At 64.9% G+C, this 20,199-nt stretch overlaps 5 protein-coding genes across 12 annotated transcripts; 3 read left to right on the top strand and 2 right to left on the bottom strand.

Moving 5' to 3' along the window:
• Positions 1-383: 383 nt before the first annotated feature.
• Positions 384-3,027, top strand: C4H8orf82 (chromosome 4 C8orf82 homolog). Its single transcript, XM_021688557.1, has 3 exons — positions 384-546; positions 1,153-1,201; positions 1,466-3,027. Exons 1-3 carry the CDS (start codon positions 385-387, stop codon positions 1,906-1,908), a joined length of 654 nt encoding a protein of 217 aa, XP_021544232.1. The 5' UTR covers position 384; the 3' UTR covers positions 1,909-3,027.
• Positions 3,028-4,441: 1,414 nt separating this feature from the next.
• LRRC24 (leucine rich repeat containing 24) lies at positions 4,442-6,932 on the top strand. The gene is made up of 4 exons (XM_021688743.1): positions 4,442-4,609; positions 4,771-5,049; positions 5,178-5,346; positions 6,004-6,932. Exons 1-4 carry the CDS (start codon positions 4,442-4,444, stop codon positions 6,930-6,932), a joined length of 1,545 nt encoding a protein of 514 aa, XP_021544418.1.
• Positions 6,933-7,441: 509 nt separating this feature from the next.
• On the bottom strand, positions 7,442-11,459 carry LRRC14 (leucine rich repeat containing 14). Of its 8 annotated transcripts, XM_021688555.2 has the most exons (6): positions 11,428-11,459; positions 10,884-11,020; positions 10,643-10,768; positions 9,405-9,625; positions 8,628-9,208; positions 7,485-8,537 (listed from the first exon to the last, which is right to left on the bottom strand). In XM_021688555.2, exons 3-6 carry the CDS (start codon positions 10,686-10,688, stop codon positions 7,970-7,972), a joined length of 1,416 nt encoding a protein of 471 aa, XP_021544230.1. In that variant the 5' UTR covers positions 10,689-10,768; positions 10,884-11,020; positions 11,428-11,459; the 3' UTR covers positions 7,485-7,969. The 8 variants fall into 8 exon arrangements, 7 of the variants coding, with proteins under 7 accessions (XP_044770262.1, XP_021544230.1, XP_021544229.1 ...); XM_021688554.2 differs by lacking the exons at positions 10,884-11,020; positions 11,428-11,459 and adding an exon at positions 10,367-10,439 and having other exon boundaries at positions 8,628-9,212; positions 9,405-9,758; positions 10,643-10,698; XM_044914327.1 differs by lacking the exons at positions 10,643-10,768; positions 11,428-11,459 and having other exon boundaries at positions 7,442-8,537; positions 8,628-9,212; positions 9,405-9,758; positions 10,884-11,142.
• A 197-nt stretch (positions 11,460-11,656) lies between these two features.
• Positions 11,657-18,013, top strand: RECQL4 (RecQ like helicase 4). The gene is given in 22 exon segments (XM_021688550.1): positions 11,657-11,763; positions 11,828-11,861; positions 11,946-12,046; positions 12,215-12,358; positions 12,665-13,223; positions 13,226-13,434; positions 13,506-13,632; positions 13,973-14,104; positions 14,189-14,281; positions 14,360-14,496; positions 14,944-15,027; positions 15,104-15,283; positions 15,359-15,538; positions 15,612-15,753; positions 15,832-16,094; positions 16,177-16,459; positions 16,540-16,669; positions 16,751-16,920; positions 17,000-17,180; positions 17,263-17,410; positions 17,499-17,607; positions 17,698-18,013. Coding segments are annotated over 22 exon segments (3,615 nt in total). The 5' UTR covers positions 11,657-11,679; the 3' UTR covers positions 17,823-18,013.
• Positions 18,014-18,053: 40 nt separating this feature from the next.
• MFSD3 (major facilitator superfamily domain containing 3) lies at positions 18,054-20,195 on the bottom strand. The gene is made up of 5 exons (XM_021688549.1): positions 19,257-20,195; positions 18,801-18,948; positions 18,591-18,715; positions 18,414-18,523; positions 18,054-18,316 (listed from the first exon to the last, which is right to left on the bottom strand). Exons 1-5 carry the CDS (start codon positions 19,936-19,938, stop codon positions 18,143-18,145), a joined length of 1,239 nt encoding a protein of 412 aa, XP_021544224.1. The 5' UTR covers positions 19,939-20,195; the 3' UTR covers positions 18,054-18,142.
• Between the last annotated feature and the right edge of the window lie 4 nt (positions 20,196-20,199).

Here is a 20,199-nt window from a genome sequence, read left to right as displayed (position 1 = left end):
TGAAAATGCAGACAGCCCAGCCAAACTGGCTTTCTCTGAGGGGTACCTCGCCCACTTGCCGGCGGCCGGCCTCCGACGGCGGAGGGACAGAGCCTGCATTCCTGCCAGCGCCCCGCTCCCAGCCCGTCCCCTCGCTCCTGAATCCGCCTGCACCCCCGTATCACATCCACACCCCGCTGTCTGGCGGTCTCGTCCGCTGTCCCTTCCCCAGCGGGACAGCAGGGCGGGCCGCTCCCGCCGTCCCGGAGTCCCGTGCGCGCAGGGAAAGCGAGCTCCGCGCTAGTCCCCGGAACCCGAAGTGTGAGGCCGCAGTCGCCGGGGGATGCGTGTTCATGCAGCGCCAGCCCCGCGTGACCGGCCCGCCGCTTCCGGCGCCGGGGGAAGATGTGGCAGGCATGCGGAGCGCTCCGGACCGGCGCCCTGGCCTTGGCGCGGTCCCCAGGGACCCGGGCCTGCGGTGGAGGCGGGGACATCTCCTACACGCAGGGCCAGGCCCCAGAGCCCCGGACGCGAGAGTATTTTTATTACGTGGATCATCAGGGCCAGGTGGGCCTGGAGCGGGGCCTGAGGGGGCGCACCTGTAAGAGAGGTGGGGTCGGAGGGAGGGCCCCTGCGAGGGGCGGGGTCTCTGAGGTAAGTGAACGTGACTGCTGAGCTGGGTCAACGAGCTGGAGAGATTGGGGCGTCGGGCCTCAGCCCCAGAGGGGTCGGACCCCCAGCAGCCAACCTGCCACACGCAGCTGCAGCTGCGTCTCGCGCGCTCTGCATCCCCAGATCCTGCCCCTCCCTGCGGTCCCCGGCCCTCGGGGCCGCCCTGCCTGACTTGCAAGCCCTGGGGGGTGGAAGCAAGTCCGGGAGCCTCCGCGGAGGAGGTGGCACACTTAATTAGAAACTTGAGGAAGGGAGAGGTACGGGGAAAGCATGGCAGCTCAGGCACCTGCACGGCCCGGAGTGCGGCGTAGATGCGGGAATGTTGGTAGGGCCCCCGGTTTATTTTGCACTCGCCTCTCTGCACACGGTGTGTACACACGAGCAAGGGAAGCGGACACTAGCCTCAGCTCAGGCCTGCCCAGTGCCAACCCCGCCCTGGGGCCGACTCTGTCTGGCTTCCAGCTGGGACTCATGGGCAATGGCCTGCCCCTCTGTCCACAGCTTTTCCTGGATGACTCCAAAATGAAGAACTTCATCACCTGCTTCAAAGGTACTGCTGCACCCTCTTACCCACCTTCCATCTCCCTTCAGCAAGGCCCTGATGGGCTCTGCTCCCCAGCCTCCCCACTGGCCCGCCCGAAGCAGAGGACTGGGCATCCTGCGCACAAGAGCCCTGCCGTCTAGACTGAGGCCAAAGTGGTGGGCCGACAAGCGGTGCCAGCCCTTGGCGTTGCCCAGGGCAAGCCGTTTGCCTGGGGGAGTGGGGCCCCGTTGTAGACTGGCATGGTAAGCAACCGCGCCCCTTCACCTCCAGACCCACAGTTCCTGGTCACCTTCTTCTCCCGCCTGAGACCCAACCGCAGCGGTCGCTACGAGGCCTCTTTCCCCTTCCTCTCGCCCTGCGGCAGGGAGCGCAATTTCCTGCGCTGCGAAGACCGGCCCGTGGTCTTCACGCACCTGCTGGCCTCGGGCCCCGAGCCCCCGCGTCTCTCCTACTGCGGCGGCGGTGAGGCCCTGGCCGTGCCCTTCGAGCCGGCGCGTCTGCTGCCCCTGGCAGCCAATGGGCGCCTCTACCACCCGGCGCCGGAGCGTGCGGGCGGCGTGGGCCTGGTGCGCTCAGCCCTGGCCTTTGAGCTTAGCGCCTGCTTCGAGTATCCGCCCGGCGCGTCCGCGCTGCCCTCGCACGTGCGCTGGCAAGGCCGCCGCCTCGCCCTCACCATGGACCTGGCCCCGCTGCTGCTCACCCCGCGGCCCTGAGCCGCAGGTATCCCTGGCCGCCCCCCAACCCCGCGGTCCCGCCCCCCTCCCCGCGAGGTCCCGGCCGCGCATCGCTGCGCACGCGCACCCAAAGAGCGCGCCGGCCGAATGCGCGTGCGCGGCACAGGTGCACCGCGGCCGCGTTCTGCTCGGCGCTGTCCGAGGTGCTGCCGCGTCCGTGGCCTCGACCGCGAGGAGGGGTGGGGTCGCGGGCCCTTCTGCTACCTCCCCACACCTCGGGCCTGGCGCGTCCTTTGGTTTGGCCATCGCTCACTGGGGCTGGCCGGGGAGGCCGGGCCGGAGGCGCGGGGGCTCCAGTGCGCGTGCGCGAGCGCGCCCGCCCCTCCCCCGCCCCGCGCTGCTCGGTGGGCCGCGGCGCCGCGGGCTCGGCGGGGGAGCCGCGCCGCGGGAGTGTCAGGTGAGGGGGCGCCCGACCCGAGGTCAGCGGGCATGGGGGCGGGATCGGGGGCCGTTCCGGCTCTGTACCCCACGCGGACCGAGAAAGGGAGGAGACCTGGCAGGGACCACGCCCTGCCCTGAACTGGCCCAGGACAGACCCGCGCTGGAGGGGGTGCAGGTGACATCGTGGGGGTAATCGAGGCATGCGGCTCTGGCTTCGCCCTGAGCCCGAGGGGGTCGCAGGGCTTCCTCGCCCCTCCAGTCCCCGCACAGATGGGCGCCCTGGAGACGGTGACAGCCAACGCAGAATCCTGTGTGTGACGCCCCGCCCCCTGCCCAACCGGATTAGAGGGCTGTCCGCTGGGTAAAAGGCTTTCTGGGCTGGCCTCCTCTGCTCTTCCCGCCTGGGCCCTCATCCCTGCTCAGGCCGGCCCTTTTATTCCAGTCAGTGTCTAGGGGGTGTCCCTGTGAACCGCAGTGCCTTGAATCCTAAGGAGGAAGCCAAGAAGCTCCTCTACTTGAGGACTTGCCGCTGGAGGCTGGGTGGGCAAGCCCTGGGCCAGCGCTTTGGCTCAGGGAAATGGATCCCAGGAGCCCAGAGTATGCCTTCAGGTCCTTGGCGTTCACACATATCCGGAGACACCTGGGAACTGCCTCTGCCTGGGCCAAAGCTATATTCCATTAAAACTTTTGCTGTGCCTACCTCATTTCTAGTGACTTTAAATAATCATGTGAGTTACAAGTTAGAGGAAGATTTGAACAGACACCAAGGCCACTTGGTCCCTTTCCACATGACTCCCTCTTGCTAGCAGGGAGACTTGGTAAACAGGCAGGTGTTCAGAGTGGGACCCTTTGAGGAAGGGCTGGAGGCTGGATAACAGCACACCCTCAGCTTTGCTATCCCTAGTTCCATACTAGCTGGCTTCTCGGCCCAAGTCCCCACCTTTAAAACTGGACTTACTGTGCCTGGAACTAGTCCCAGGCCTCCCCATCTCTCTAGGATCACAGATTTATGCATCTGCATGAATCCCAAACACATTATATATTCCTTCACAGTTTAGGAGGTCATTGCTCCCACAGCCCACTTGGGAAACTACCCTTGAAACCCAGTTGGTGGTCCAAGGCCCCTCTTTTACAACCCAGCTGTTCCAGAGCCCAAAAAAACAGAAGCAACTTGCTGGGAGCCAGCAGGGAGAACATAGGCCATTTCCTATCGTGTGCCACATCCCCCAATTCTCTAACAAGTTCCCTGAGAAATACCCCTAATCCTCTGCAAGCTGTTCCACCCACTCTCACCCCCAGGAGGGCAGGGGCAGGGGCTGGATAAAGCTGTGTTTGCATTTTCCTGTGGCTGGTGGCTCCCAGATCAGTTCTGCCCATTACCCATCAAGATACATCAGGTGGATCCCAGGGTCGGGGAACACAGCATGAATTCTAGGGAGAAAAGGACTAGACAATGCTGGGTCAGGGTCGGACGAAGACAAGGACACTGGCAGTGTGGGGCCTTGGGCCTTGTGTTGGGGGCACAAGACTTCTGTTATGGACTCGGCTTTTGGAGGTCTCAGAGAGAGGAGTCCATGTGGACAAGGGGAGATGTCTTCCCAGAGCCTGTTCTTCCCCTTCTAGCCTGTGCTTGGGTGCTGGGCTTCACCACCTCACCTTGCACTAGCCTCTTGCACCTTAGATTCAAGGAGTGGCCAGTTGCTAGAATGTAGAGGGAAGCCGGATCCAGACGTCCACACGCACGAGCAGGAAGCCCCTTACAGTGCCAGATGGAGATAGATGGGAAGAGAAGAGAGCTCGGGCAGGGTTGACTCTCGCCACATGGCCTGTGTAGTAAGACTAAGAACAGGGGAAATTCCACACTGAAACCTGATGCCCCAGATCTTCATGACTGTTTTTATAAAGGAGGGAAACCAACTTTTTTTTTTTTAAATCAGTTGCTTGCACTGATTTATAACTTTTCAGAAACTAGACACAAGGTGTGGGCCCCCATCATGTCCTTCTCTGGCTCTCAAGTGTTAGGGGCAGGCCTGCCAACCTGTGTTTCAGGAGGCACATCACATCCGGGTGGACTATACGGAAGCCCGTCAGGAGGCTGCAGCTTCGTGGCCCGCGGCCAGTCCCGCGGGAGATGGCCCCGGGCGTGCCCACACTGCTGCTGCTGTGGCTGCTGTGGTTCCCCGACTTCCCGGCCCGCGCCGCCGGCTGCCCGGCCGCTTGCCGCTGCTACAGCGTCACGGTGGAGTGCGGCGCCCTGCGGCTGCGCGTCGTCCCGCCCGGAATTCCACCTGGGACGCAGGTGGGCACCGCGTGGGGCCGCTGGGCCGCGGAGCAGAGGCGCCCGCGACACGGAGGGAGGGCTGTGTGAGCGTCCCTGTGGGTGCTGGAGCGCCCCAGGGAAGAGGGAGACTCCCTCAGCGGCGTGAATCCCCTCCTTCCCTCCCTCCGTCCGGCCCGCAGACGCTGTTCCTGCAGGACAACAGCATCGCGCGCCTGGAACCGGGCGTATTGGCGCCTCTCGCAGCCCTGCGCCGGCTCTACGTGCACAATAACAGCCTGCGCGCCCTGGAGCCAGGCGCCTTCCGCGCGCAGTCGCGCCTGCTGGAGCTAGCGCTCACCGGCAACCGGCTACGCGGCTTGCGAGTTGGCGCTTTCGCCGGCCTGGCCCAGCTCCGTGCACTCTACCTGGCCGGTAACCAGCTAGTGCAGCTGCTGGATTTCACCTTCCTGCACCTACCGGTGAGGGGGTTAGGTGGACAAGGGCAAGGGGTAGTGAAAGGGAGAAAAGTCAACCCAGTCTAGCCTGCTAGGAAGGGATCCTGTGTCCCAGGGCCCCTTTCCCTGATGATCTGCTGTCCTTCCTTCAGCGACTGCAGGAGCTGCACCTGCAGGAAAACAGCATTGAGCTGCTGGAGGACCAGGCCCTGGCCGGGCTCTCCTCATTGGCACTGCTGGACCTCAGCAGGAATCAACTGGGCACCATCAGCCGTGAGGCCCTACAGCCCCTGGCCAGCCTGCAGGTCCTGCGCCTCACAGGTACCTCCTTCCCGGGGGGAAGGGATCTCATGCAAAGGTTTATTCCCTGGCCACGGGTGGCAGTAGGAAACAGGCGCAGGTGTGGAGTGGACTTTGATTTCAGTGGCTCTGAATTGCAGACCATCCAGGAGCACTCTAGAGGGTCATGCCACCACCTGCACCCATGGTAGAAGTCTGATAGGAATGGGGGTGCTGGAAGGGACACAGCTCAGGGAACTTGCCTAATGAAGACAGAAAAGGTAGAAATCCTTTGAAAGAGTTGAGGGGCTTGCACTTGCACACTTAGGGGCTATCAGGGCAAGCAGGCAGAAACTGGAAGGATGAAACTAGGGCTGGCATTCCAGGACACAGCACCTGAAGACAAGGCTGACAGGACCTGCAAGGTCTCAGTGCTGTAGGATGTCTATGTGGACACCAAGGTTCCCCCAAAATAATGGGACTTGTTGCAGAGACTTCAGAGGAGTAGAAGCTTTCTTAGAAATTAGGGACCTGGAACATGCATGACAGAACTGAAGGTGGAGGGAAGAGCCTGCCCACACTCCAAGAAGCTTGGGGTCAGAGAAGAGGCTGCAGGGGCGCCCTGGGGGAGGTAGGGAGGGGGCTCCTGTTCTGGCCAACCACCCCTGAGCTACCAGCCCACCACTGCTCTGCCCACAGAGAACCCATGGCGCTGTGACTGTGCCCTGCATTGGCTGGGAGCATGGATCAAGGAGGGCGGCCAGCGGCTGCTCAGCTCCAGGGACAAGAAGATAATGTGTGCAGAGCCCCCGCGCCTGGCACTTCAAAGTCTCCTGGACGTATCTGGCAGTAGCCTCATCTGCATCCCGCCCTCTGTACACGTGGAGCCGCTGGAGGTGACAGCCAACTTAGGGGACGACCTGCGGGTTGCCTGCCAAGCTTCCGGCTACCCGCAGCCCCTGGTGACCTGGAGAAAGGTGGCCCAGGCTCGCGAAGGGCAGCCACGGGCTCAGGTCCAGCCAGGCGGCGGGGCGCCGCGCCCAGGCGGGCCCGGCGCCTCTGACACGGGCAGCGGCATGCTCTTCCTCACCAACATCACCCTGGCCCACGCGGGCAAGTACGAGTGCGAGGCCTCCAACGCCGGCGGCGCCGCCCGCGTGCCCTTCCAGCTCCTGGTCAACCTGTCCCGGCAGCAGCAGCTGCAGCTGGCGCCCCCGCCGCCCCCGCACGCCGGCCCCGCCAGCCACGAGCCCCTGCAGGAGGCGGGCAGCATGGCCTTCCGCGCCCTGGGCCTGGCCACGCAGACGGCCATCGCAGCCGCCATCGCGCTCCTCGCGCTCACGGCGCTGCTGCTGGCGACCATGATCTGCCGCCGGCGGCGCAAGCGGAAAAAGGCGCCGGGGCCGCCGGGGGAGGGCGCGCTGTTCGTCAACGACTACTCGGATGGGCCCTGCACCTTCGCGCAGCTCGAGGAGCTCCGCGACGAGCGAGGCCACGAGATGTTCGTCATCGACCGCTCCAAGCCGCTCTTCGCGGAGGGCCCGACGGAGGCGGCCGACGGCGCGGCTACCGGGCCGGGGCAGGGCCTCCCGCTGCAGCCGCCCGCAGCCTATGAAATTCACTGCTGAGCGGGGGCCTAAAGGGGCGGGCGGGCGCGTGCGGATGACGTCGGCCTCGCGGACTGGCCGGCCCGCGGGCTCGCCCGCGCATGCTCCAGCGCAGTCAGTAAAGGCTAGAAGCTGCGCAGTATGCGGCGAGCCGTGTGTGGGGTCTGGGGCCCCGAGGGCGCGGCGCAGGCACCTGCGGACCCCCAGCTCTGCAGGCGGAAGTCCTAACGTGCGAACGGACGGTGGCCAAGGAGGCTCCCCACACCCCTACTGAGGCCCTCCAGAAAAGACCCCTCCCAGGACCACCGTCACCTCTAGCTCTGCAGGGGCTGACACCGGCTCGCCAGCCTGCTGGAGGACCTGGGGCGTCCCCGAGGTGGGAGGGGCGACGGGCTGTGGAGGCGCCCAGACTGGCTGTGAGGTGGGTGGGACGCCCAGGGAAGGGGAGGCGGGCAGCGGACTGGAAAACAGCTGTTAGTTACCCAGCGGCCAGGCTGGGGGTGACAGCAGAGCCAGAGACAAGTCATTCTGACCAGTTAGGACAGAAAAAACAACCACAAATTTAAGTTCCAAACACACTGCACGTTTGTACCTTAATGACACCTTCTGGCTCCAAAGCCCAGCCAGGTGGTCTCCTGGGTGCCAGGGTAGGGAGACCCAGCTCTCCTTGAAGCAGGTCCCTGTTCCAACTTCAACCCCAGGGCAGTCTGCTCTTGGGAAGGGCCTAGAGAGAACACCCTCTCAGCTCACAGCTGGGACCCCAGAAACATTCCAAAGAAAGGACCACAACACCAGAGGGTAGCCAAGGGCACCCAAACCACACCTGGCCATGCAGGCCTGGAATCCAGCCCTGAAGCCCAAGCCAGTCAGGGGAATGGGTACAGGGCAAACTGCGCATGGTGCTGCACAAAGCATAGGAAGGCTCAAAATGCCCAGGAGCAAGGAAACCCGAGACCAGTGCATCTGTGTCAGGCCTCCAACAGGGCCCCGTGAAGGCTCTGTCTACCTAAGGCAGGGAGGGATCTCCATCAGCCCTGAACACCAGGACAGCCCGGAGGTCATAGGCTGAAGTAGTCTGCAGCCAGGCGCCCATAAATGTCTGTGGTCCACAGCACATGAGCACGGCCTGAGGCCAGGAGCAGCTGGTGCAGCTCAGCCTCCACACGAGCAAACTTCTCCTCGTTGATGGAAGCCTCCAGCAGAACAGAAGCAGGCGGTGGCCAGGGCAGGCCTTCGTAACAGTCCACAGGGAAGGGGTGCACCACTGTGCGTAGCTCAGCCTGCACCACTGAATCCCGGAGGAGCTCCTTGAGGCCCGCCATGGACAGCGGGTTGCCATAGAGGCCGAGGTAGCGGAGGCTGGTGCAGCGCGTCAGCACAGGGAGCGTGGCCAGCAGCTGGGTATCGGCAAGCTGGCACTCAGTCAGCTCCAGGTGCAGCAGTGTGGCCGCAGCCGCCCGCAGCAGACCCTGGAAAGGCTCTAGTTGGCTGCCGGACAGGTCATTGCCACTAAGGTCCAACTTCTTGAGATGGACAGCATGGGGGCTCCGTGCCAGAAAGCGCAGATCCTCGGGCAGCAGGGCACAGAAGGCCAGCTCCAGGCTCTCCAGGGGGCTCTGCAGGGTGCTATAGGGGACACAGGAGGTCACAAACAGGCCGGACCAGGGGAGGGTCTCGGGAGAGGAGAAGGGCAGGGCAGTAGTGGGGCTTGCTCACCTGAGCAGCTGGTCCAACCGTCCCGAGAGGAGAGAGGAGCCCATGCTGAGCTCCCGCAGACAAGTGAAGCGGCCCATCTGGGCCAGGAAGTAACGGAAGTTGTCCTCACCATCCACAGAAGGCTGCCTGGAGTCCCCGTGCACATAGTGCAGCCGCAGGCTGGCCAGGTGCTGGAAGCGGGCCACATGTGGGATGATAACAGACAGGCCACGTAGACCCAAGTTGTTAAAGCGCAGGTCCACACGGCGCAAGCAGCCCGCATCCAGCAGCTGCAGCAAAGCCACAGTGTTGCGCATGGGCAGGTCCTCAGCCCGCAGGTCCCGGCAGCAGAGCCGCAGGGGACTGCCTACGCTGCTTCGCAGTGCCTCCCGCAGGAACGCATACGAGGCCCGGTTCACCCGCAGGTCCACACGAACCTCCACAGGAATGGGGGCCAGCCCAGGCTCCGCAGTCCCACCCTGCTGCTGTGCTATGCAGGTGCGGGCCACCGCTGCTGTGCAGTCCCACATGCTCATGGTGCCAGGGTCCTGCTCCACGCCATCGTCCAGGAGGCCTGTCATATCCAGCACTCGCAGGGCATGCTTCCTGGGAGCACGGGTAGGCTGAAGCAGGAGACAAGGGAGCAGAGCCCACACCCACTCCCAGCCATCTTGGGACAGGAGCAACATGCCTGTTCCTGCACTGAGCCCTTGCAGTCGCCTGGAACCTCACAGGGGACACTCTCTGCACCACCACCCCCCCACCCCGGGCCTGAGGGGCCCTCGGGTGAGCCCATACCTGCAGAGAGGCTGTGTGCCAGCCTCTGTCTCTGGGGTGTGGAGCCGGGCCGTCAGCCCCAGGATCACAGCCTGCATGCTCTCTGTGCTGGGGCGCTCTTGCAGCAAGGCCCGGCTGCAGTGGGCACATTCCTGCAACAGCTGCTGGAAGCTGAGCAGTGGGAAGGGCCACGTGTGCACCAGCTCTCGAAGCACAACAGTCTTCTTGTCCATGAAGGCCACCTTGAACAGCAGGGGGAAGAGCTCTCGAGGCAGCAGGGGCAGGGCCTGGCAGGCAGCTGGCTGGCACTGGAGCACCTGCCGTGTGCTCAGGAACACAAGCGTGTGCATGGCGCTGGGCCAGGCAAGAAGCCACCTGCAGGGAAGGGCCCTTCAGCGGGGAGGACAGACCCCAGGCCACCACCCGGCCATAGCCTCCTCCATCACTGGTAGTTAGCAAGCCCAGCATGACACTTGGCACAGCGCTGACACTCAGTGGAGGACCGTGGCACCAAAGAGCAAGTGCTAAGTGCCTAGCATTGGGCTAAATGGGAACAGGGACAAGACCGCCCCCCACTTCCCTCCCTCCAGAAGCATGGGGCCTCTTTAGGGAAATGTAGCCATCAAACGGTACATAAATAGCACAGCATCAGACATGACCCGCTTGCCTGGATGTGCTTTTGACGGCTACTGCTCTGCAGGACCTCCCCCCCACACACGCCTGTACTTGAGGCCTCCCAAATTACAAAGCTGTTTATCAAGAGACCTTCTCTTCCTCAAAAGCAGAATAGAGCTCAGGCCCTTCCCCCACACACATACAAGCACTAGAGAAGATAGGACACTCCTAGGGGGCTGGAAGCCGCATCACAATCCACCTTCCCACCCTCCTCCAGCTCTTGCGGGTGGTCCTTGGACAGGAAGTGGAAGCACTGATGCAGCTTAATAAATACCAGCAAAGATAAAAAGGGCTGGGACCCAGGGAACCTTGAGTCCAGACAGGCCCGACCCTCAGGTCTTAACTACTCCCGTCCAGTAGTACTGCCAAGCACGGAGATCCCTGCAGATTCACAGAAAGACAAAAAGCAAACCTCACCCACCAAGGTCCTTGCCACCTGTCTAAACGTCCTCTTTTCCCCTAGAGAGAACCGCAGTGAGAGACCAACTCTCAAACCCATGGGATTCGGTAGGCCCCAGGCCAGGAACTGCTCAGGTGGATAGAGTCCGCAGTAGAATAGGCATCCAAGCTAACAAGGGGCTTACAGTAAATGCCTGAGACTATGGAGTCCTTGGACGTCAGCTCTACCATTGACTTCAGCAGCAGCAACAATCAGTGGACTTACTTTGGGCCAAACACCTCATCCTCAAAACTGCTTCCCAGTCATACCCCTGGAAACAGATTAGAAAACTAAGATCTAAGCCTTGCCAGGCCAAGGTCACAGCCTGGGCGATGAGCTCGGGGAAGGGGGAGCAGTCTGGCCCCAGGAACCCTGCTCTTCCAGACCTCATGCACAACGTAAGTCCTTAGGGCTCTGGTTCTTGAGAAGCCCCGAACGCCAACCCTCGGCCTTGCTCTGCCTGAAGACAAATCTCGCGAGGGCGATTCATACCTCGCTGTGACAGGACAGACCAACCCAGCACCTGTCACGAGAGGAAACGAAAGCAGCCAGTGTGGTCACCGTGGGAGGAGCCTCTGTGCAGTGGCCGCCGCCCCCTCCCGCCGGCGCGCGGCTCCCGGCGTTTCCCCGAAGACGCCCCCGCCCGGCTCCTCCCCGCCTCGAGCCACGGGAGACCCTCAATGCGACGCCCTCCGCCTCCCGGACGTGATGTGCCCCTCGAAGCCGGTGCGTCGTCCCCCCGGGGCCCGAGGTCGCTCTGCCCGACGCAAGGCTCCAGGTCCTTCCCCCACCCCGCGGACGAACCGCCCGGTTCCCGCTCCCGCCTCCCGGGCGGCGGCGCCCCAAGCGCCCGTGCCTGCTTTGTGCGGCCAGGCAGGGCCAGGGGCGCACGCCGCCCCGCTGCATCTCCGGCCGGCGGCCCGCGCTCACCAGCCCCACAGCCGCTGCCACCGCCACCGGCCCCGCCTCACCGTCCGCGGCGCCCCGCCCAGCGCCTCCGCGCGCCGCGATGACGTAGACGCCACCCATTGGCCGCCCCACTAGAGCCCCACTGATTGGCTGTCCTGGTGGCGGCTGCCGAGCCGCCCCGCCTCCGACCCTGCCGTGTGCCCCCATTGGCCGGCAGCCGGCGTCGTCCTCGCGGCGGGAGATTCACGAGGCCCGGAACCCCGGGCCAGCGCCATGGAGCGGCTGCGGGACGTGCGGGAGCGGCTGCAGGATTGGGAGCGCGCGTTCCGGAGGCGGTGCGGGCGGCGGCCGGGCCAGGTGCGGGCTGCCCGGGCGCGGGGGGCTGAGGGTTCGGCCGCGGGCTGACGCGTTCCCTCCGCAGGAGGACGTGGAGGCGGCGCCGGAGGAGACCCGCGGTGAGCGCGCGGACGTGGGGCGGAAGGAGGGACGCGCGGGGAAGGAGCCCGGCGGCCCCCGATGACCCTTGATCCCACCCCCAGCGCTCTACCGGGAGTACCGCGCCCTGAAGGGGGCCCTGAGCCGGGCCGGCGGCATCGGACCTCGCAGCCCCAAGCAGTCGCTTCTCGCGACGGCGGAGGAGGTACCCAGGCCTGGACGTCCTGGCCTGCGGGTCAGTCTCCTGTATGGCAGAGCCAGGAGGAGTCGTGATCAGGCCTCTGTGGGGCACAGAACGTCGGGGGAGGACCGGACCTGGGGGGGGGCTGGGGGGCTGGAGGAGGGCTCGGACCCCCACCCTCTCTTCCTGCAGAGGCCGGAGCCCAGCTGCTGGGGGCCGCACTTGAATCGAGCTGCGACCCAGAGTCCACATTCTAGTCCTTCTGGGCTAAGTCCTGTGGGGTCTGTGTCAGACTACGGGAAGAGGCTTAAGACCAACCTAAAGGCCACCCTGCAGGTGAGAGTTACTGGTAGGCCAAGCAGGCAGTGCGTCTGTCCTGGATGCAGAGCTAGTGTCCACCCAGGAACAGAGTCACCATATAGCCTTTCTCGTCAATCTTTCCACGCTTATGCCACTGTACCTATGTGGTCATACGTCCCCTTCTAGCATTAATCAGGGTAAGATTCCTGAGACGGGTTCAGAGCGAACCTCAGGCTTCTCACCTTGCCTGGGGCTTCAGGGTGGACGTTCTGGCAGGTTTCAGAGTCTGTAGCAGCCCAGACACCTGAGTTCCTGCTTCCTGGTCTGTCTTCCCTCTCTCAGGCTGGGCCAGCCCTGGGCCACATACCCCGGCCTCCACGAAGACCCTCCTCCAAGACGCCCTCCCCGGGGCCACCAGGTGCAGGAGCTGCCCCCATCTCTCCAGAAGAAGTCAGTGAGGTGCCCCTGCAGCCTCGTGGGCCCCGGCTGAGGCCAGGCCGCCTCCAGCAGCTACGGGCATCCCTGAGTCTACGACTGAGCTCCCTAGATCCTGACTGGCTACAGAGATGTCACAGCGGGGCCCCAGATTTCCTGGGGGCTGCCCAGGCCTGCCAGCCTAACCTGGGTGTAGAGGGGTCACAGCCTCTGACTTCAGGTGTGCCGTCAGTCCTTGGTCACAACACTGGCCCCGAGACTCGAGCCCTACAGACAGGTGGAGTTACAGGGAGCCCCCAACCCGGCAACAGTCGAGGCAAGAAGTGGAGATGTGGGAGGGAACCAGAAGGGAACCCTGCACAGGCCCAGCAGGACAGTGGCCAAGCAGGACCTCTGCCTGAGGAAGCTGGCGCTGCGGGACATGCGGAAGACGGTCCAGGAGAACCCCTGTGGGTACAGCCCCCCAGTGGCCCCACAGCCCTCAGGTACCAGAGCTTCAGCCTCCCGGTAGGGTCGCCTTGAGATGAGCCAGGGTGGGGCAGGCTTTGGGCATGGCCTGCTTGTACATCCTTTCTAGACCAGCTAACCAAAGCGGAGGTAATTACGTACGACTCAACATGAAGCAGAAACGCTACGTGCGGGGCCCAGCGCTCCGTGGCAGGCTGCTCCGCAAGCAGGTGAGGTGGCGGCAGGCACTCCCTTCATCCCTACCACTTTTTGCCTCGTGACCTTCTTTTGCGGCCCCCAGATGTGGAAGCAGAAGTGGCAGAAGAAAGGGGAGCGTTTTGGAGGTGGTCAGCCCAGAGCCACAGTCAGGAACTCCTGCTTCCGGTGTGGGCAGCTAGGCCACTGGTCATCCCAGTGCCCCCAGCCAGGTGAAACTTCTACTGTGGGTGATGGGTTCCTAATACTGTTCGGAGCACACTTGCACTCTCGGGGGGAGTCGGGTGAAGCACATCTAGCTCGAACAAAAGAACCTAGCAGCTCCTTATACCTGATGCAGAGCCTACTCCAGGCCCCCAGAAGAGCAGTAAGAATGAAGAGGACGTGCAGACCCAGCTCACCTTGGAGGAAGTAGTCCAGAGGACAGGCACTGCCAGTTCTCAGCTCCCTGGTGAATGAAGGGACAGAGGGCAGGCTGTAGCTAACTGTTTTTGCTGGAAAGATCCCAGTCTAGTCTCGAGTCCCACACCACCTTTTTGTGTCCGTTTCTAGTAAGTGAGAAAGATACAGAGCCCGCTGGGCCTGAGCTGTTGGTGACCATGGAGCGGTCTGTGCCCCAGGCGCACTGCCCACCCCGCTGTGTGCCACCACTCTACCCACCAGGGCCCTCGGGGCAGGTGGCAGGTGAGCAGAAGCCTACCAGCCCAGAGCCTTTACTGGGAGATGGGGGCAACTTGGGGCCATGCTGACCAACACCCGTGTCCACAGAGACACCAGCTGAGGTGTTCCAGGCCCTAGAGCAGCTGGGGCACCAAGCCTTCCGCCCCGGGCAGGAGCGTGCGGTCATGCGGATCCTCTCTGGTGAGCTTGGCTGCCGGGGGATGAGGCAGGGCCAAGGCCTGGCCACGGAGTGGCTCTACCGACCCTTGCTCCCACCAGGCATGTCCACGCTGCTGGTGTTGCCCACAGGTGCTGGCAAGTCCCTTTGCTACCAGCTCCCTGCGCTGCTTTACGCCCAGCGGAGCCCCTGCCTCACACTGGTCATCTCTCCCCTCCTGTCTCTCATGGACGACCAGGTACACTGACAGGAACCTGGGGCCCAGGCAGAAGGCAGGAACCAGTGCCCGTAGGTCCTCTGGCTCTTGGGCTGCTGCCTGTTACCTAGTCAGAGCTGTAAAGAGCTCAGCTGTTCTCACCCCGTCGGCTGTGTCGACAACCCCAAGCCTCGTAGTGGCCCGAGGACAGCAGGGACGTGGCAGCTGGCCAGACGTGGGTCGACCCCTAGGAGGAGCGGCGCTGGGGAGGGGGGACATCCCCAGTAGGGCCTGTCTGCTCCTGGCGCTTCTGAGCCAAGGCTCTGGGTGGCTCTGAATCCTTAGTCCTAGGCTCCACAGTCTGGGCTCGTTCTCCCTAGAGAGCCCGAGGCAGAGATGGTGGTCGCAGTCAGGCTGAGCAGCTGAGAGCCGCTGGAGGGAGGGCCAGGGAAGGGTGGCCTGTAACTGGTCGTCCTCCTGGACCTGCAGGTGTCTGGCCTGCCCCCGTGCCTGAAGGCAGCGTGCATCCATTCAGGCATGACCAGGAAGCAGCGGGCGTCTGCCTTGAAGAAGGTGAGGGGCCTTACGTGGCAAGACGGGCGGGGGGCAGACGGGCCCCTGGATGATGCTCCTGACCTTGCATCCTCAGGTTCAGGCGGCCCAGGTGCATGTGCTGATGCTGTCCCCCGAGGCGCTGGTTGGGGCTGGGGCAGGGACCCCTGGCCGCCTCCCTCAGCTGCCTCCGGTCGCCTTTGCCTGTGTCGACGAGGCCCACTGCCTTTCCCAGGGGTCCCACAACTTCCGGCCCTGCTACTTGCGCGTCTGCAAGGTGAGCCTCACTCGGGTACGAGCAAGCAGGCCGGCAGGCGGCTTGGGCATCTTCACCAGCTCCGCTCCCACACAGGTGCTGCGGGAACATATGGGCGTGCGCTGCTTCCTGGGCCTCACGGCCACGGCCACACGCAGCACCTCGAGGGATGTGGCCCGGCATCTAGGCGTGGCCGAGGAGCTGGTCCTCAGAGGGCCGGTCACCATCCCCACCAACCTGCACCTCTCTGTGTCCACGGACAGGGACCCAGACCAGGTAGGTGTGCACGCCTGGGCCAGGGCAGAGGCACGGCCTCCGACAGACCCCACTGACCACCGCCACCCACCAGGCTTTGGTGACGCTGCTGCGGAGTGATCGTTTCCGTGTTCTGAGCTCCGTCATCGTGTACTGCAACAGACGTGAGGACACAGAGCGTGTCGCCGCACTGCTCCGCACCTGCCTGCCTGAGGCCCGGGACCTGGGGCCCCAAGGTGAGGTCAGCGGGGTCGTGCCCCGCGGAAGCTGCCTCAGGGACACGGTCTAGCCAACCGTCTGTGTCTTCCCCGCAGGCCGGGCCCCCAAGGCTATAGCCGAAGCCTACCACGCCGGCATGTGTGGCCGGGAGCGGCAGCGGGTGCAGCAGGCCTTCATGGACGGCCGGCTGCGGGTGGTGGTGGCCACGGTGGCCTTCGGGATGGGGCTGGACCGGCCAGACGTGCGGGCCGTGCTGCACCTGGGGCTGCCCGCGAGCTTCGAGAGCTACGTGCAGGCTGTGGGCCGGGCCGGGCGTGACGGCCAGCCGGCGCACTGCCACCTCTTCCTACAACCCCAGGTTCTTCCCTGCCCCGCCCGAGCCCACCCCTCCCCCCCACCACACACACCCCAGCCACCCCTTCACGGCTGCCGTGTCGCAGGGCCAGGACCTGCGGGAGCTGCGGAGACACGTGCACGCCGACGCCACCGACTTTCTCGCCGTGAAGAAGCTGGTCCAGTGCTCGTTCCCACCCTGTACCTGCACCAGTGCCCACGCCCAGCGGCCCCCGGAGCAGGACGGAGCCGAGAGCCAGGACAGGCCCGTGGCCACGTCCCTGAGGGAGGCCGAGCAACCCAACATCGAGTGCACAGCCCGGTGCCCGGGCCACGAGCGGGCACTCCCAGTGCAGCCGTTGGTGCAGGCCCTGGACATGCCTGAGGAGGGTGAGGAACTGGGGGCGGCGGTGGGCACGTCCCCACATGCCCACGTCCCCACGTCGTCTAAGCCCGGCCCTGCCCCCCAGCCATTGAGACCCTGCTGTGCTACCTGGAGCTCCACCCACGGCGCTGGCTGGAACTGCTGACGCCCACCTGCGCCCGCTGTCGCCTGCACTGCCCTGGGGGCCCCCCCCAGCTCCAGGCCCTGGCCCACAGGTGAGCACACGTCCCGGCCTGGGGGGCGGCCAGGGGCGTGGAGCCAGGACTGCTCATCCCGTGTCCCTTCCGCTGGTGCAGGTGTCCCCTCCTGGCTGTGTGTTTGGCCCAGCAGCCACCGCAGAACACAGGAGGGGGAAGCTGTTCTGTCGAGTTCGACGTGCTGCAGCTGGCCGGCTCAGCGGGCTGGAAGCTGGCCTCTGTAGAGCACGCTCTCCGCCAGCTGCAGTGGGAGCCAGAGCCCGCGACAGGTGCGCCCTGCCCCCAGCCCCGCTCGGCCGCAGCCCTGCTTGCCGCCCGCTCGCCCGTGCGTGACAAGCTCTCTGGCAGGTGCACCTCGGGCCACGGGGGTGCTGGTGGAGTTCCGGGAGCTTGCCTTCTGTCTGCGCAGTCCTGGAGACCTGACGGCCCACGAGCGGGACCAGATCTGTGACTTCCTGTACTGCCACATACAAGCCCGAGAGCAGGAGGCTCTGGCCCGCCTGCGCCACACCTTCCAGGCCTTTCACAGGTGCAGGAGGGTGGGCGGGGCCTGGGGCCACCTGCACCCCTCCCCTCAGGTGAGCAGCGCTGACAGATCACTGTCACCCCAGCGTCGCCTTCCCCAGCTGCGGGCCCTGTTTGGAGCAGCCTGATGAGGAGCGCAGCGCCAGGCTCAAGGCCCTGCTCAGCTGCTACTTCGAGGAAGAGGGTTCAGGGGGCACGGAAGACCAGCAGGGCCCAGAGCCAGGACAGGCTGGGGTGAGTGCTAGCCCCCCCTGGCCTGCAGTGAGGTCAGGCTGCAGGGCGCACACACGCTCACACTCCACTACGTGCCCGCCACCCACAGATCCAGGACTGGGAGGACCAGATTCGCCAGGACGTCCGCCACCTTCTGTCCTCGTGGCCAGACCAGCAGTTCTCAGGCAGGGCTGTGGCCCGTATCTTCCACGGCATCGGTGAGGGCCTAGGAGGCTGGGCTCTGACAACGGGCAGGGGCCGGGCCTGGCCCAGAGTCCTCAGGGCCCATGTGTCCCATTCCACCACAGGAAGCCCCCGCTACCCAGCGCAGGTGTATGGGCGGGACCGGCGCTTCTGGAGAAGATACTTGCATCTGAGCTTCCCCGCCCTGATGCGCTTAGCCACAGAGGAGATCCTGCGGTGGGGCCACTGACCACCCTGCCGTGGGCGGGCCCTGCTCCCCCACATCACGGACAGGCATGCACAGGGGGCCGCGTGGCCACAGTACGGAGGGAATCAGGTGTGGCATTGCGTCAGGGAAAAGGGACATCGATGGCCATGACAACGACTGACTACCCTGGGCACAGCCCACCACCGGAAATGTGGGGGCAAGGAAGCCCCCAAATGCAGAATAAAAAATGCTCAAGTCACTCTTAGGAGCCTTCTTTTCTGAGGACAGCCTTGCCCATCACACACCCCAAACAGCCAGGCCACAGGCATGCTCAGCTTTATTAGGCAGGCCAGCTACCCAGCTCAGGCCAGGGTGCTGGGCGCCAGGCTCAGATACAGAATGGGCATGCCTGAGAGAGCAAGGAAGAGGGCAAAGCAGAGATGCGGCCCCAGGCTGTCAGCCAGGGCCCCGGCCAGCGTGCCCAGGAACAGCTTGCCCAGCAGCTCCAGAGTGGCCAGGAGGCTGTAGTGTGTGGCCTGCAGGGGCGAGGTGGGACGAGGTGTGAGCTCAGGTGAGGGCTTGCTTGGATCCCAGCCCTGCAGCCCCCCGGACATCCCAGCTGCACCCTCTTACCTGCAGGGCACTGGGCGCCAGCCGGCTACAGTGCATCATCAGGGTGAACGTGGTGGTTGTGACCAGGCCCCCCAGGAAGTGCTGCACACACAGGCTCAGCAAGGCTGCCCCTGGGAGGGCCGAGGTCAGCGGGGCCCAGGACACTGGACTCCTCCCCTCCCGTGGCCAGCCCCTCACCTCTCAGGACTGTGCTGGAGCCCAGCCTGACCCCCGGGGTGTCCAGGTGGAAGAGCAGGGTGGTCTGGCAGGCCAGACCCCCGAGCCGGAACCCAAGCACTGACCTCAGCAGGGGCACTGGTTGCCTGAGGCGGGGAGAGGGGGCGGGTCAGGGAGGGTGGCGCGGGTCAGGTGGCAGCAGGTGGGTGGAGCAGGCCGGGGAGGGCTCACCTGTGCCTGGCCAGCAGGGCCCCGCCCAGGGATGAGCCTACAATGGAGCAGAGCACAGCGCCCACGCCGTTCCACAGCCCCAGCTCTGGCGTGGAGATGCCGTGGTCCAGCAGGAGCAGCGGAAACAAGCTGCTGGCACCCTGCTCACCTGTGGGGAGAATGTGAGCAGGGGCTCCCGCCTCCCTTCACCTGGGGCTTCAGGTGTACTCCCCTAGCCAGGCCCCTGCCCTGCCTCCATCCTGGGGCATCAGCCAAGCTTAGGTCAGCATGAAGCAGCGTCAGAGACCCGAGGGGGTGCGGCTGGAGCTCACGGAAGCCGTGCAGCTAGAGCTGGAGAAGCTGCAGAGCCAGGCTGGGCTCCAGCCTGCAGTTAATCCCCCAGAAGGTGGCCACAAAACGGGCTCCAGGGCCCCAGGCTCCCACCCCTGCTGTTGCCTGGCTCACGGCCTCGCTTACCCAACTTGTAAGTGAGCACAAAGCCTGCTGTCCACAGAGTACCGGGCATGGCCAGCAGGTGCTGCAGAAGGCACAGGCTGTGGAGGGCGGGTTCCGACGGCCCAGACGAGGGCGGCTGTTGCAGGGCCGGCGCCGCCCAGACGAGGGCAGCAGCCAACCAATAGGTAGCCGCCAGGAGCAGGAAGAGCCCGGGCCAGGAGAGGGTAGGCACAAGGGCCAGCAGGCCCCCTCCCGCCAGCATTGCCCCCAGCTTGTAAGCGACCACCTGCACTGTGTTACCAGGCCCTAGCTCAGCTGGCTCCAGGAGCTGGACGGCCAGCGTGTCCAGGGCCACATCCTGCACAGCAGCACCCAGGTTCAGCAACAGAAGCAGCCCCACCACACGGACCTGCAGGCCCGCCGGGCCGGCTTCCGCGGGAGGCGAGGCTGCAAGCAGCCCGCACACCAGGCCCAGAGCAGCCGTGCTGAGCATCAGCCAGGCCCTCAGGGAGCCCCGCGTGTCCACCAGCGGGGCCCACACGAGTTTAAACAGCCAGGGCAGGTACAGCACCTTGGCCAGGCCCACGCGCGTCAGGGAGAGGCCACGCGCCCGCAGCAGCACAGGCAGCAGGCCAGACTGCAGCCCATAGGGCAGGCCTTGCACCAGGTAGAGGCCGGCCAGCGGCAGCAGCTTCCCGTGCATGGCCGGGAACGCGGGGCGCCCGGGGGCTAGCGCTGGGGGGCGGGGATCCGGCCCGTGACCGGGCGGGGACGGGGGCTGCGTTCAAGGCCGGACCAGAGCCTGGAGCCGGGGCAGAACGGTTCCGGACGGTGTCTGGTCCGGTCAGGATGAGGTCAGGGGCCACACGACAGCATGGCTCCGGAGCTGGGCCAGGTCAGGGTGGGACAGGCCGGCGCCCGCGGGCCCTGGGGGCGTGCGCACTACGCAGCCGCGGGACGCGGC

The sequence above is a fragment of the Neomonachus schauinslandi genome, chromosome 4, assembly GCF_002201575.2.
Source record: "Neomonachus schauinslandi chromosome 4, ASM220157v2, whole genome shotgun sequence".
In the NCBI taxonomy this organism is placed as follows: Eukaryota; Metazoa; Chordata; class Mammalia; order Carnivora; family Phocidae; genus Neomonachus; species Neomonachus schauinslandi.
This window is presented reverse-complemented; position numbering and strand designations above follow the sequence as displayed.